Source organism: Hippocampus comes, unplaced genomic scaffold (assembly GCF_001891065.2).
Source record: "Hippocampus comes isolate QL1 unplaced genomic scaffold, H_comes_QL1_v1.1 scaffold107, whole genome shotgun sequence".
Classification (NCBI taxonomy): Eukaryota; Metazoa; Chordata; class Actinopteri; order Syngnathiformes; family Syngnathidae; genus Hippocampus; species Hippocampus comes.
The window spans coordinates 1,012,777-1,026,583 of record NW_017804846.1 but is presented as its reverse complement, the minus strand read 5'-3'; the positions used below and the strand labels follow the sequence as shown (position 1 = coordinate 1,026,583).

Sequence of the window (13,807 nt, the reverse complement as noted above, 5' to 3'; positions counted from 1 at the left end):
TCACCAGAAAATTCCCCCTGTAGTTTCCCCCCCCCCCCAACCCCCCCAGCACAAAAGGCCCGCTTGCACAAAGATTACCTTTCAAGGACGGCACAAAACAGCTCAACAGTAAACCAACATCAAGTGCAAAAACATTTGGAGAATTTTTCCACAAAAATTAACATTCAAATTTCAATATTATACACACATACACATCCATCTCTTTTCTAATCTGCTTATCGTCACAAGGGGTCAGATCTGATACCAACGTTGATAGGAACTGATAACAAACTTGAACTTGAATTTATATTGCGAAAATTTGATTTGAATGCCCTCAGCATTGAGGGGGACTCTGAGAGTATTAGACATACAGTCAACTTGTGTGTTTTTTCCTTGTTCTTTTTTATTTATTTATTTTTTTATTCTTGTTCAGAGTTGGAGAATTTTTTTGTCAAAAGAGTTATTTATTGACAGTTTTGTTTCCCGGTGACTCTTTGTGTAAATATTTACACAATATACTTTTGATAAATGTCTGCCAGCGTGTCTTATTTCTGCTGGGGGGTTTCACTTTACTCTAAAAAGAGTTTACCGTTGCCAATCTCACTGCAACCTAAGGTGCACCCTAAATTGAAAAGATTTGGATAATTTGATGTATATGCGAGACGTTGATTTATTTGTTCTTTGACATCTTACTAGAAGGGTGACACGGAGTAGCTGCACTTGTGGTAGCTACACCTGCATGACACACTTGTAACACTTGCCTTTGGTTGTGTAGCCAAAGAAAAGTAAATTCAAAATAAAAAAATAAATAAGTAAATACATTTAAAAACCGTATGCACATTCAGATGTTAAAAAATTGAAATAAACTGAGCACAAAACTCCTACCTGTCCTCACAGCTTCATCAATGATGGCCTGATTCATCTCCAAGGCTCTCCTGTCCGTCACCATTGTAACTTGCTTGCCGAGGGAAAGCAGCATGGTTGCCATGGCAATAGCTCCAGGTGGGCCATCAGTCTCATCAGGAGGACTGAAGGTGAAACAGGTCAAAAGGATGCTCAGATGTGACGGATGCAGGTGCAGAGAGGCCTGACTTGGTTGAGCAACAAAAATCGCAGGACCTTGTGTGTGTCTGTGTAAAACTCGTCTTTATGGCACTAAATCTAATCTAATATCACACACCTAGAGCTTTTTGAAACGTTTATGTACTGTACCTGTGCATGTAGTGTGTTGGGAAGCCTGTCGTTATGGCAACAGAGGATGAGTGTGAGAGTGCCAGACAAGAGCGCAGAAGTTCGTCTTGAATAAACAAAGCTTTGATGCCCCGTTGACCTGTTTGACAGAGGTTGGAAAAAAGTGAGATCCATTTCCTGCCAATGGGGAGGCCCACTCAGACGTGTAGGGAGACTCCACCTCCGACCCAGAACACAATCAATCAACAAATGACAGTGTCGGGCAGTGCTTTTTAGGACAGTTCTTATCCGAGACCGAGAACATTTACAACTCGCTGGACAGTATTTTCTTCTTTTGGTCAATCTTCTATTCACCATGACATTTTAATGAAGAACTACACAATTCAAATTAAATGGCTGAGAGAAAGTGTTTGAGTTTAAGATCTTTGCCTCGGTAAAAGAGAGTGACCGTTATGTTTTTTTTTTCCCCATACCAATACAGATTAGTAGTAGTTAATTCCTGTATAAGGATTTATGATTAAAGATTTAAGTAAATACGTGTACTGCTCTAGTCTTTTTCCTCAAATATGTAAAGTATAAATACTGTTTACATATTTAAAACATACCCACATACACTTCACAAAAATTCCTCGGGGGGGTTGCCAACGCTCCATCGCGGTTTCTCACTTATCGCGGCAGGGTCCCGGTCCCCATTAACCGCGATGTAACAAAATCAATCCTGTTTATAAAGTTCTAATGTGAAAAAAAAAATCACCTCAAGACATGTAAGAGACACACGTAAGAGGCACACTGTACTGTGCAAGTACTTTTGCGATATTGTGTAGCGGACACCAAGTATTCATGTACAGTACCTGGGTCTTCGCCGATGATTGCATCCAGTTGCCTGATCTGTGTCACAGCCCCTTGCGACGCCAGACTGTAGAACAAGGGGTTTTCAGATATCTGGAAGCAGAGGGCTGTGGCTTCCGATTTCTTGCTGTCAGGGCCGTGGGATAGGAGGGAGGGGTCTTGAACATCAGTCAAGAACATGCAGCCCGGTGAGTGACTGAACGCCAATGATGGCTCTGGAAACCAAGGAACATGAGGTCTTTTTGAACAGCACAGTCATTAGGGGATCATTAGGGAAAACAAATCAAAGAATCATCACGATGAAAAGAAAAATAAGACTGTCGAGATTGTGAAATATATTATTACAGCCGGTCGCAAAGGCCTTGGGGCCTTGTGGGCTGATGATGTACTCATGTTGTTGCTCTAATAATTCACAGAAAATTAAAAAAAAAAAAAAGAGAAGAGGAACATTGAGGTTTGAGATTCTCCCACACAAGCTGAATACTCAAGTGGGGAAGAAATGAGGTGAACAACATGATGAATGTTCTTTTGCTTCCAAATGAAGGCACTGGTTTGTTCCTACTTGCTGACAACACTTGCGTCAGGTCCTCACAAGGCACTAAGCTCCACGTCATTGAATGTTTTGAAAAAGCCATGGCTCGGTTTTACATACGCGTGTGTGTACATGTACACTCGCGGCATTTTAGGAAAATAATGTGATCGCCTTAAAGGTGACACAATTTTCCATAATGTTGAAGGTAACAGTGTCCAAGCATTGCTGATCGATCAACAATAGTACAGTACAAACTATTTTCAAACATGGGAGACTGACTGCTGCTGACGATTGCCTCTATGGCAGTCACTCCACAGGCCCAGAAGACTGGAACATCCCCGGGCTGCAGCTCAACCTGATCCCCATAATCTGGTCGGGACAGGTCCTGTATGCCTAGGAAAGCTAAACATGCAAAACCAAAGTTCACATATACTTAAAAGAGAGAGACAATTTCCTTTAAAAGCGTGTTTGGGCACCTCCATCGCCAATGTGCACGGGGGCTCCATGTGCTTGGGGGTCAAGGCTCGTGACCTGGACTGCTGCCTCCAGCATGGCAGGTGGAATTGGACGCATGGACACCACGAGAGGGCAACTGAAAACACCAGCTCGAATACAGGGAACAGCAGTCTGGAAACACAAGTTTTCACCATGATATTGGCAATGACCATTTATTTATAGGATTGCTCACACCCAAAGACCATTTTAGCGTTTCATTAACTTAACCCTTTCAGGGACAGCGGTCACTACAGTGGACGGCTTATCATGTTATCAGGCTGTCGTTATTGGTTAATGCACCGACAGGACCTTCACGCATTTGTTTCACACCTTGTACATGCTGACATTGCGGCCTTGCTCCACATTCCTGACAACAACTCCAGCTTTCTTCAGGCTGCCCTCAAAGCCAAAGCTGCAGCCCAGATAGAAACAAACCATGTCTGACCACTCCACACACGGCGCAGACGGCTTCTGCGAGACCGCCCTAAAAACAGACAACGTGTCAAGTGCGAATCCAAATGATACGAATGACACCTATTTAACAGATTATGTTAAGATGGCTCTGGTCCGGGCTTCTATGGTGCAATTATTTATTTCAATACATTATCTTCTGTAGTTTTCTTGTGGAAAAAACAAACTGAGCTCAACTAAGCAACATTCTTTTGTAGTGTTTATTTTTGTGTGAGAGGTCACCTGAGTGACTTGCTGTAGTTCAGCAGGCTGGAGACACTTTTTTCCAGAACACCATCCTGATACACTCGGTACTGTGAGATGTCTGTCCTGATAGCACAGAAAATAAAGCAAGAACATTTTCCTCCTATACAACTATTGACATGACAAAAATCATTTTTTGGATGATTATTATCTAAGATGTGAAGCATTGCAAAACTTACTGTATTTAGGCATAATCTTATTCAACACTTAGTTGACCTTTTCAACCACATATTGGGGTCAAAGTGTCACTTATATCACATGCCACTTGACCATAGTTTTGAGATATGATAGCAAATATCGAAACAAAAATCTATTGACAATTATGATAATGACAATTTTTCCCTCAAATTGGCTGGTACTGAATGAGTTAATTAGAGTGATTTCTGGACCAGTCAATTTGGCAATTGGGAATAATTCCCAACATAAAGTGGCATAAGTCCTGAACTGCAAACCCAATTCCACTGAAGGTGGGACGTTGCGTTAAACATAAATAAAAGCAGAATACAATGATTTGCAAATCATGTTCAACCTTTTTCAATACACTACAAAGGCAAGATGTTCAAACTGATAAACTTGACTTGAGACTCGAAGGTTTTTGACTCCAGACTTCGTTGTGACTTGCACAAAAGTGACTTATTCCTACCTCTGCGGTTCAGTGATATTTTTTGAGGTAGAAATTCATAAACAACGTTACTGTACAGCAATCTATATTCTCTCCCAAAAGATGCTGACACGCTACCAGACACTTCATGCCATCATCTACTCTGAACCGTTCAATGAGGGCAGCAGAGAAACTGATCTGTGTACTCTTTACAGTGGACTGAGACGCTCAGGTTTCAGAGATGAGAGATGTATTCCAAACTCTTGTCTTTGTCAGTTTTATCGTCAATAAATTCATCTTTATTTGAAACAGGACATCTCACTTTGGAAAATGAAATTAAAACTCACAGCATTTCAAGCTCAGCTCAAGATAATCGGCTACTTACACTTAACACAATTGGCAGAAAAGGTGTTACCTGATGTCAGCGTCTTTTGCCAGAGGTGGGCATGAGGTCTCTCCTGGTTGGCTGCAGTACAGGAGTGGCAAAGGTGCCGGATTACTGCGACAAAACACTTCAAAATCTTTGGCCAGATGTTTGGGAACGATGACAACATTTGCTTGCTGATATCCTACCACAACAAACAAAATGGATAAACAACACACACACACACACACACACACACACACACACACACAATATGACTACGACCATTCATTTTCTGATAGTATACCTGTCAACTTGTATGTTTTCCCCGTATTTTATACGTTTTTTTTTAATCATTTCAAATATCTCACAAAGACCATTTTGGCTCAAATCCAGATCGTCTCACCTGCTGGTAGCCAACGACAATGCCGTCGTCCATCGCTACTATTGTCACGGCAAACCAGCAAAAGTAATCCTCAATCGTATTTTTTTTTTTTCATCGGTGCTTACGGTCGGATTGATAAAGCATGATGTGCGCATGCGTGGTAAACCGTTGTACGGGTTTTTGTTGCTTTGGAAGGGGAATCGTAATCATTTATAAGGGCAGCTATTAGCCGAGGTTGACAGGTATGTGATAGAGTGTTCCATTAACCTGCCATGCATGTTTTTGGAATGTGGGAGGAAAACCGTTGTACGCACACACACCCATACTTTGTTAGGGTGCGATTTCCCAGTGCCAAAATTAGACCGAATCAGTCCAGAATCAAACCCTGGACGTCTGCATCCCCCACCGTGCCGCTGACTATCGCACATTTAACTTTAATATGAACTAAACTTGAACCAATACATGTTCCCGAGTGTCAGCTTCTTCAAACAATTTGAAGCAATCACTTGGCACAAACGGTTTAAATGTAACAGATGCCAGTTTGAGCTGGTTGTTTGTGAAACCTCACTCCTCTGAGCCTTCAATGGAGGTCCTGGCCGCTGAGCTGGCGGTCTGGACTTTTTGCTTAGCGGTCAGCACTCTCCACTTCCAAGCCTGCAGCAAGGTGGCAGCGCGGATTCGAGCCCCGAGTGGGTGGACGGTGCTATCTGTTACACAAGTACTGAATAATCAACTTATCCAGGTTTATCGCGACAGTGCTCACTGGTTCGAATAAAGAAGCTGGCAACAGATTAATTGACTTAGTGTATGCAATTTCGATTGATTCTACTTACTGATACTTTCTATTCTTAACAACAACAAAAAAAAAGTCTCATGTTCCAAAGACAATGTCAATAAGTCTTGGCCAGAGCCAACCGAAATATGCATGACTGTAATGCGCACGTTTCTTACCATTGGCTAATCCAGATGTGTTTGTTATTCTGGAATCTTCATTCCTAATCAGCAGCCTTAAATCAGCAGGACCCAACAACTTTAAATGATCCGACACTGCCATCACAGAGAAAAAATACACTCATGAAAACACAGCGGAGGAAAAAATATTCCAGATGGTAAATCATAAAACGACAAGCCTCAAAACAGGTATGTTTGGTTGTGTATGAATAATTCATTAATTCAAGGTTTATCCCCATTGAAACCTCCTCTCTGTTGCACATGCATTTCATCCAGGCGCCACCTGCTGACTACTTGTTCAAACAGCTTTAGTGGCTCAACAAGGTCTTCTGTTCATTCGCTACATCACTTTTTGTTGTCTCTATTATCATGTAATGAAGGAGACGAGGCGTGTTGGATAGAACTCGTGGACTCTTTTCTTCAATCTTGTACTCGAAACTCCTGTGGCATGCTGGGTAATGTAGTTCTTATGTTGTTTTACGCATAACATCACATAACTCAAATAGACGTGAGTTATGTGCCCACTCAGCAGAGGCTCAGCTCTTCATGGTATACAGCGCGCATACAATTATGTAGATTAAGTGTTAGTCATACTTAAATTCAAGCTAGGTTGGGGGACAGTGCAGTTGGTTAAAGAATATTCATTGGTTAATTTTTTTTTTAGAATAATATACTTGAATACTTGTTTTACCTTTATCACAGGCACCCCTGAAGTATCTTAAGGAGAGCCTTGCGCCTTTGAGAGCAGTCAGCATGCTTGACCTGAGCATTGGTGCAGACAAATAAAATTATTTGTTCACTTTCTATGCATCCAGTGCCACCTTTCTTTTATTTTTATTTTTTTAAATTAAGTATACACTTACTGGTCACGAAACCTGCAGTATCATAAAGAGAGATTCATATATCTTAAGGAGAGCCTTGCGCCTTTGAGAGCAGTCAGCATGCTTGACCTGAGCATTGGTGCAGACAAATAAAATTATTTGTTCACTTTCTATGCATCCAGTGCCACCTTTCTTTTATTTTTATTTTTTTTAAATTAAATATACACTTACTGGTCACTAAACCTGCAGTATCATAAAGAGAGATTCATGACAAACTGCACAGTACAGTGGACGACAGGTGTAAATGCCCTGCAAATGGCCGAACACTGCAAACACTAAACTGCTGCAAACAAACAAAAACAAGATGCAAATTTAAAAAAATACAAACACACAACTGCAATCTAAAATACACACAAAACAACTGTAAAACAAAAACGCTGCAAGTAAGAAATGCTGAAATCAGCCAAATGTTGCAAACATAGTAATGTTGCAAACAAAAACCGTAAACACACAAACGCAGAAGAATACAAAAAACACGAGAAAGAAATGCTACAATCACAACAACAAAATGGAAGCAAACATTACAAACTAAAAAACAAATGAAAAAAAAAAAAAAGCTCCGGAAATCTAAAACACGTCAACTCCAAAACAAAAGCCAGAAAAAAATTGACGTAAGTTCACGCAACGAAACGGATGTTTGCCAGGCTACTGGGTGGCACTCCTGTTAAACCAGATCTTTTCCTTTTTCTGGTCTCAAGTAAACTTTTGTCCACCATGTAGCTTTGTCTATCATGTAATACAACTTCATTTATATAGCACATTTCACAAGAGGTGCAGCTGTAACAAAGCATTTACCCTCAAACAAAATATTAATAATCCAAAACCAAAAATAAGTGAAAACAGTAAATGTCCTCAAACGAGTTTGCCTAACATTGAAGCGAAGGTCATTGCTGAGGGAAGGACTGGCAACAGAAAAGGCGCAATCCCCTCTGAGGCTCCACTTAGTCCCCGGCACCTCTGGCGTCTGGTCTACAGACCTGAGGCACCAGGTAGGTGCATCGGGGTGGAGGAGCTCAGAGAGGTGAGCGAGGGCAAAGATTTGAAAACAAATAGAAGGATCTTAAAATGAACTGTAAAATGTAATGGGAGCCAGCGAAGGGAGGCCAAAATTGGGGTTACAGGTATGTACCTCCTAATCAGCAATCCCACTCAGGTCTTGGTCTCACAGGACTGGTCCAGCCCCCTAGTGGCCTGCAAACTTCCGTTTAGTGACATGAACTTGCATGTTTTTTTTCTTGCTGTCATTTTTGAGTTGGGGTGTTTTGGATTTTCGCAGCTTTTTTTTTTTTTTGGATTTGTTTTGAGGTTTGCTTCCACTTGCTGTGATTGCAGCATTTCTTCCTTTTCTTTGTGTGTGTTTTTTTGCAATGATGCGCTTGTTTATTGTTTGCATCGTTCCTGTGTTTGCAGCGTCTGGCCATTTGCAGCATTTCATGCTTGCAACGTTTTTGTTTAGCAGTTTTGTGTGTTTTTTAGTTGGTGTTTGCATTTGTCTGGCTTTTTTGTTTGCAGCATGGGCGGCATGATGGTCAACGGGTTAGCACGTCCCCCTTACAGTGCAGAGGTCATGTGGCGTTTGCATGTTCTTCCTGTGCCTGCGTGGGTTTTCTCTGGGTACTTGATCCGGTTTCCTCATTCCAAAAACATGCACGTAGATTAATGGAACACTCTAAACCTGGGCTAGGGTATTCCGGTTCCTTAAGAGCCATATCGTGCCTGTTTTAGATCTCTCCCTACTCCTACACACCTCATTCGGTTGATCATGCTCGTTTCAGGCTTATACAGAGCTTGCTGATGAGCTGATTGTTTGAGTCAGGTGAATTGGAGTAGAGAGAGAGCTAAAACAGTCAGGATTTGGCTCTCCAGGAAGCGGAGTTCCCTGCCCCTGCTCTAAAATGTCCCTTGGCATCAGTGAGCGTGAATGGTTGTTTATCTTTGTGTGCCCTGCGATTGGCTGGCAACCAGTTCAGGGTGTCCCCCACCTACTGCCCGAAGACAGCTGGGATAGGCTACAGCACGCCGGCGACCCTCATGAGGATAAGCGGATGACAAAATAGATGGATGGATGTTTGCAGCATTTCTGTCTTTTCAGCGTTCGCCGTTTCCACCGCATTTACCCCTGTCAGTATCACTGGTATAAACTCGATGAATGTTTAATACGTATCAAACGCTCATCGAGTTTACATGCACTAAAAGAAAGGGCAAACGTTTATTGGATCGTACGAGCGTGCAAAGGTAGCAAGTTTACCTCTACAACGAAAATCACAAATATAGAGAGTGTGAGCACAACGCTAAAGACATGTTAACAGCATTTGGTTAATGCTTTTCATATAATACTCAAAATACTTGCCCTGGTAATTTCCCCTCTCGAAAGAGTAACCCCTCCCCACCGCAAAAGTCCCGTCGTCTCTCGGACTCACTTGCGATACAATTGTAACTCGTTACGTTTTTAGTACCTTTCCTTATTTGCAATATGCTGTTTATATCTTCGTGCTCCTTTCCGAGATCAGTTCCAGCAGCCGATGACAATGAGGGCAAAATACGCCAGTGCGCTGGAGCTAAGCAACATGCCTACGTAACGGCCATGATGGTAAGGTCAATGGAATTATCAAAACACAATGCATTGACATTGAAATTAAATCGTATTTTGCAAATTTCTTGACTGACTATTATGAGGTTTACATTATTGACAATGCCTGAACGTGTGCTATCAATATATAACATATAAAAAAAAATAAAGCTCAACATTATGTTTAACTATGAAATGTTATTCCTTGTTTCCTTGTCCGTAAAGTACGACGTTGAATGTAAGCATGTGCGTCACAATGTGGCGGCACCCTTATTTCGGAGTTTTCTTGCCGTCCAAACGCAAGGAACTCACTGACGCCGGTGCCCCTAGTTTAGCATCGCCAAAGGAATGCATTTGTAGAGGGGCGTGTTCCTTCTCCTCCGCCCCCCCCCCTTCTCTTCTTCTTCTTTTAAACTTTGGGCGAATTACTTTTTCTCTGTTCATACCGCCACCTACTGTACAGGAGATTGTAAAGTACTCGGCAAGCAATGGCATCGACAGTAGGTCAAAGACCAAGGAAACAGGAGAAAGTAATGAGCCCCCTGCCCACACGCGCACGCACGCACGCGCGCGCACGCACGCACGCACACACACACACACACACACACACACACACACGCACGCACGCACGCACGCACGCACGCACGCACACACTATACGACTATGACCATCCATTTTCTGATGGACTGTTCCATTAACCTGCCATGCATGTTTTTGAAATGTGGGAGGAAACCTGAGTACCCGGAGAAAACCCACACAGGGACGGAGAGAACATGCAAATTCCACACAGGAAAGCCAGAGACGGAATCAAACCCTCCAGCTCTACACTGTGAGGCCGACGTGCTAACCAGACGACCACCGGGCCACTTTATGTGTACTTACACTTAAAAAGTATCGACAGTCACTATTACATAGTCCATTGCTTTTTTTCCCCTAACAGCGGATCGAAAAATGGATGGATTTGGGGAGGGAAATATATTTTTTGTTTTAATATGGTTTCTGTAGGAGGACAAACATGACCCATATTGAGGTGAATTGAGGAGCTTTACTTAGACAAAGGTACTTCTGCTTTGGCACATCTCGTGGTGCATACCTGTCAACCTTTCGGAGCGCCAACCCATGTAAACTACCAAAAAAAATCCTTATAACATACCAAAACATTTTATATGTCAAAATAACGGCAGAAAAAAACCCACGAAATTTTTAATGATATTTATTGTAGATCTCCATAGTACAATGGCAGGTGAATGTCTAATCATCATTCTACTTAGTGGCATTACTGTGTTCAGAGTTGTATTCCTGCGTTACTTTTTTCACCAACTCCAAATGCTGACCCATCGGCTCGAAGTTACAGCATCCATTCATATTTACTTTGCACTGCAATAATGCTGTCAGTGTTTCTGTTGCAACGAATCGGAAAGCACCACAAGTCTCTTTTCAGTCTTCTGTTCGTTTGACTCATCAATTAACAATGAAAATGGCTTTTTCCGGCAATGTTCAATAACATGACGTGTTGCCTCGAGTGCAAGGCATTTCTTCACAATATTTATTGTAGATCTCCATAATACAAAAAAAAACCCCGGAAATTTTCAGAATCCGTATGATTTGTGCGATATGGCCATATACGTAAGATTCACCACAAAATCCGTATAAAATATGGCTAAACCGTATGAGTTGACAGGTATGCGTGGTGTCAAGGAAATACAGTCGTTTGAATTGAATCAGTCATGAAAAAAACAATGCTTTGCTGCCATCTTGTGGCAGCTCTAAGATAATTATGTACCTTTTGGTGGGGGATGCAATTACAGTTGGGCCCGAAGTTTACATACTCTTGGGGTGTACAACTGCCAACTAGTAACGAATCATCATATATACAGTTGGGCTCATAAAGAGTTGCTAGTGAGAGCCATAAGGCTTTGTGCTAACACTTACTGCTATTTGGAACTGTACCTAACTCCCTCCCCCTTGATCAAGGCCCAAGTTCCAGCCAAAGAAAAGCATCCCCAAAGCATGACAGAGTCACCAACACGCTTCACTGTCAATTGTAGGCTGTTCTTTTGGTGACAAGCAGTGTTGTGTTTGCTGTCAACATACCTCCTGGAATGATGGTAAAAAAGTTCAGCCTTAGTTTCATCGGACACCGACGAAGCACAGACTTACTAGGCATCTCTGGGGAGGAGTGGGGGGGCATCTATTCAGTAGTACGGGTTATAGGTCACAGGTGGAAATAGGATGAAATGATTTATCTTTGTGTCATCTTTTTATACACATTACAAAAATCTGGCACCTGAACAGTTTGACTGAATTTCGGTGTTCAGTCCCCTTGGATTTTTAGTATTTGGGTATAAAGGCGAGCGGAGGAACATTTACTCATAAAACTTGGCTCCCTACCACACACACACACACACACACATTTCTGACATGATGGCTACGCCTCTGCGGATGTGTGAGTCATGCGTAACAGATACTTGAGTGGTGCTTGGTGCTCAGTGAGCACAAACATCCAAACATCATCATCCAAATCAACCTGCAGAGGACACTTGCACCTTCAACATGTACAGGTAAGTTGGCAACAATTTCTACCACATCGAGTCCTTTACAGTGATGACCAAAGTTTTAAGTTGGATGACATCATATTTGGTATTATTTTAATATTGAAGTTTAAAATAGAATAAAAACATCCTGATAGGAAACATTTCTTAGTTGCGCTTACCCTCATTCTTTCTTTGGCACATGCTGTGGTTTTGGCAGCAGAAATGTCTAAAATCTGACCTTGGAGTGCCGTGTGCTGCAATATGAGTATACAGTATTTGCTGTGAGGTAACTTAATCAGTGTAAGACGATGTTCCTGTGCTTAGGATGGGTATCTGTTAGAGAAACACCATGTCACACCTTGTTTTCACACTAGGGAAAGAAGTGCCCTCTTTGAATGCTACAATTTCGAGGGGTCCAGAATTGGAGGGCATTTTCTGTCTCAACCTGGGACATTTCAAATGCAGAAACATGGACGTGTGTCAGTTGAAGTTATCTTGAGCCAAATGTAGCTGCAGTAAAAGTGGTTTGTAAATCCGATTTTAAAACACCAACTAGCTCTAAAATGGCTTTTTCTCACATTTATCCCTCTTGATGAGCAACTTCATACGACATAAAATCAGCTTTTTTTTTAGGATGATTTTGTTGTTTTGTCTTGATTGTAATGGTACAGCATTTTTCCTCAGGCATATTTTACATAGCACTTGACAAATAATATTGTTGACGTTTGAGCTAAATGACTCAAATGACATGATGGCTTATCATCTGTTCATTCTGAAAACACAACAGAAAAATATAAATGGTCGATTTAGCAAAAATAAAAAATAAAAAAAAAACAAATAAACTATAAAAAAGTTGCTGTTTGACACCAATGGTACCAAGCTCATGTAATCAGTCATATTCTTAAATTTAATACCTGTATGGTATTACATATTGCATAATTGTAGCTACAGCTCTGGGATTGGTTGCCATTATACTGTGCAGGAGTGGTCAGGCTGCCTAACAGGAGGTCACACAAACCGAAATGTTCACTGAAAGCATGTCAGTGGGATTAGATCAGCGGTCCGCAACCTTTTTTGCCTCATGGACCGGTTTAATATCAGACAATATTTTCAGGGACTGGCCTCTAAGGTGTGATGGATAAATACAAAAAAAGAATATGATATGACCTGCATGAAAAGTGTGGTATTTTCAAAACATAATAAACACGAATCATGACACAAGGATCATGACACGAGGAACGTCCTATCTGGCCGCAACGCTCTCTGGTCGCTATGGTAACGTTTTAAACGTGCCTTCAAAATAAGATACGCCGAAAATACAAAGCGCATGAAAAATATGACTCATCATCGACGGATGTTATGCAGAGTGGGCTTGGTGCGTGGGAATCTGCCGTTGTGATGAATCAGTATTTTAAGTAGGACTCCTGATACTGTCTATTAAATGTAGCCTTCTTTTTCTTGAAAGTCGTAGGCTCCTCCTCTGTCTCCTAGCTGGGCCTTTCCCCCTTCCCAAAGAAACTTTCCAAAGACCTTTGTTTTTTACTCATTTTGCTATCTCCTGAGTTTCATTTTAGCGGTAACCTATCACGTGACTACCGGGAAGCGCGCCTTGACCTGCGTCAAGAGTGGCATACTGTAATGTAACAGGGGATCTGGTAATTTTTCAAAATAAAACATCTTTTAGAGTCCGAAATAAATAAAGCTGAACTAATGTAAGTTATTTATTCTTTCTGTGCGGCCCGGTACCAAAAGACCCACGGAA

At 41.6% G+C, this 13,807-nt stretch overlaps 1 protein-coding gene across 3 annotated transcripts; it reads right to left on the bottom strand.

Moving 5' to 3' along the window:
• Positions 1–806: 806 nt before the first annotated feature.
• LOC109519787 (UPF0317 protein cu1581-like) lies at positions 807–9,524 on the bottom strand. 3 transcript variants are annotated; one of them, XM_019876521.1, is made up of 11 exons: positions 9,293–9,524; positions 6,753–6,823; positions 6,062–6,157; positions 4,777–4,930; positions 3,740–3,826; positions 3,377–3,530; positions 3,028–3,178; positions 2,831–2,953; positions 2,022–2,234; positions 1,192–1,309; positions 807–1,007 (listed from the first exon to the last, which is right to left on the bottom strand). In XM_019876521.1, exons 2-11 carry the CDS (start codon positions 6,814–6,816, stop codon positions 821–823), a joined length of 1,347 nt encoding a protein of 448 aa, XP_019732080.1. In that variant the 5' UTR covers positions 6,817–6,823; positions 9,293–9,524; the 3' UTR covers positions 807–820. The 3 variants fall into 3 exon arrangements, with proteins under 3 accessions (XP_019732080.1, XP_019732096.1, XP_019732087.1); XM_019876537.1 differs by having other exon boundaries at positions 9,399–9,524; XM_019876528.1 differs by lacking the exon at positions 9,293–9,524 and adding an exon at positions 6,925–6,962.
• Positions 9,525–13,807: the final 4,283 nt, after the last annotated feature.

Coding starts and splice junctions, on each gene's coding strand:
- LOC109519787 (XM_019876521.1), bottom strand. CDS start 6,816: ATGCTGACTGCTCTCAAAGGCGCAAGGCTCTCCTTAAGATACTTCAGG. Junction 3,531..3,739: donor AACTACAGCAAGTCACTCAG/GTGACCTCTCAC, acceptor GTCTGTTTTTAG/GGCGGTCTCGCAGAAGCCGT. Junction 1,310..2,021: donor AATCATCGGCGAAGACCCAG/GTACTGTACATG, acceptor TCTGTCAAACAG/GTCAACGGGGCATCAAAGCT.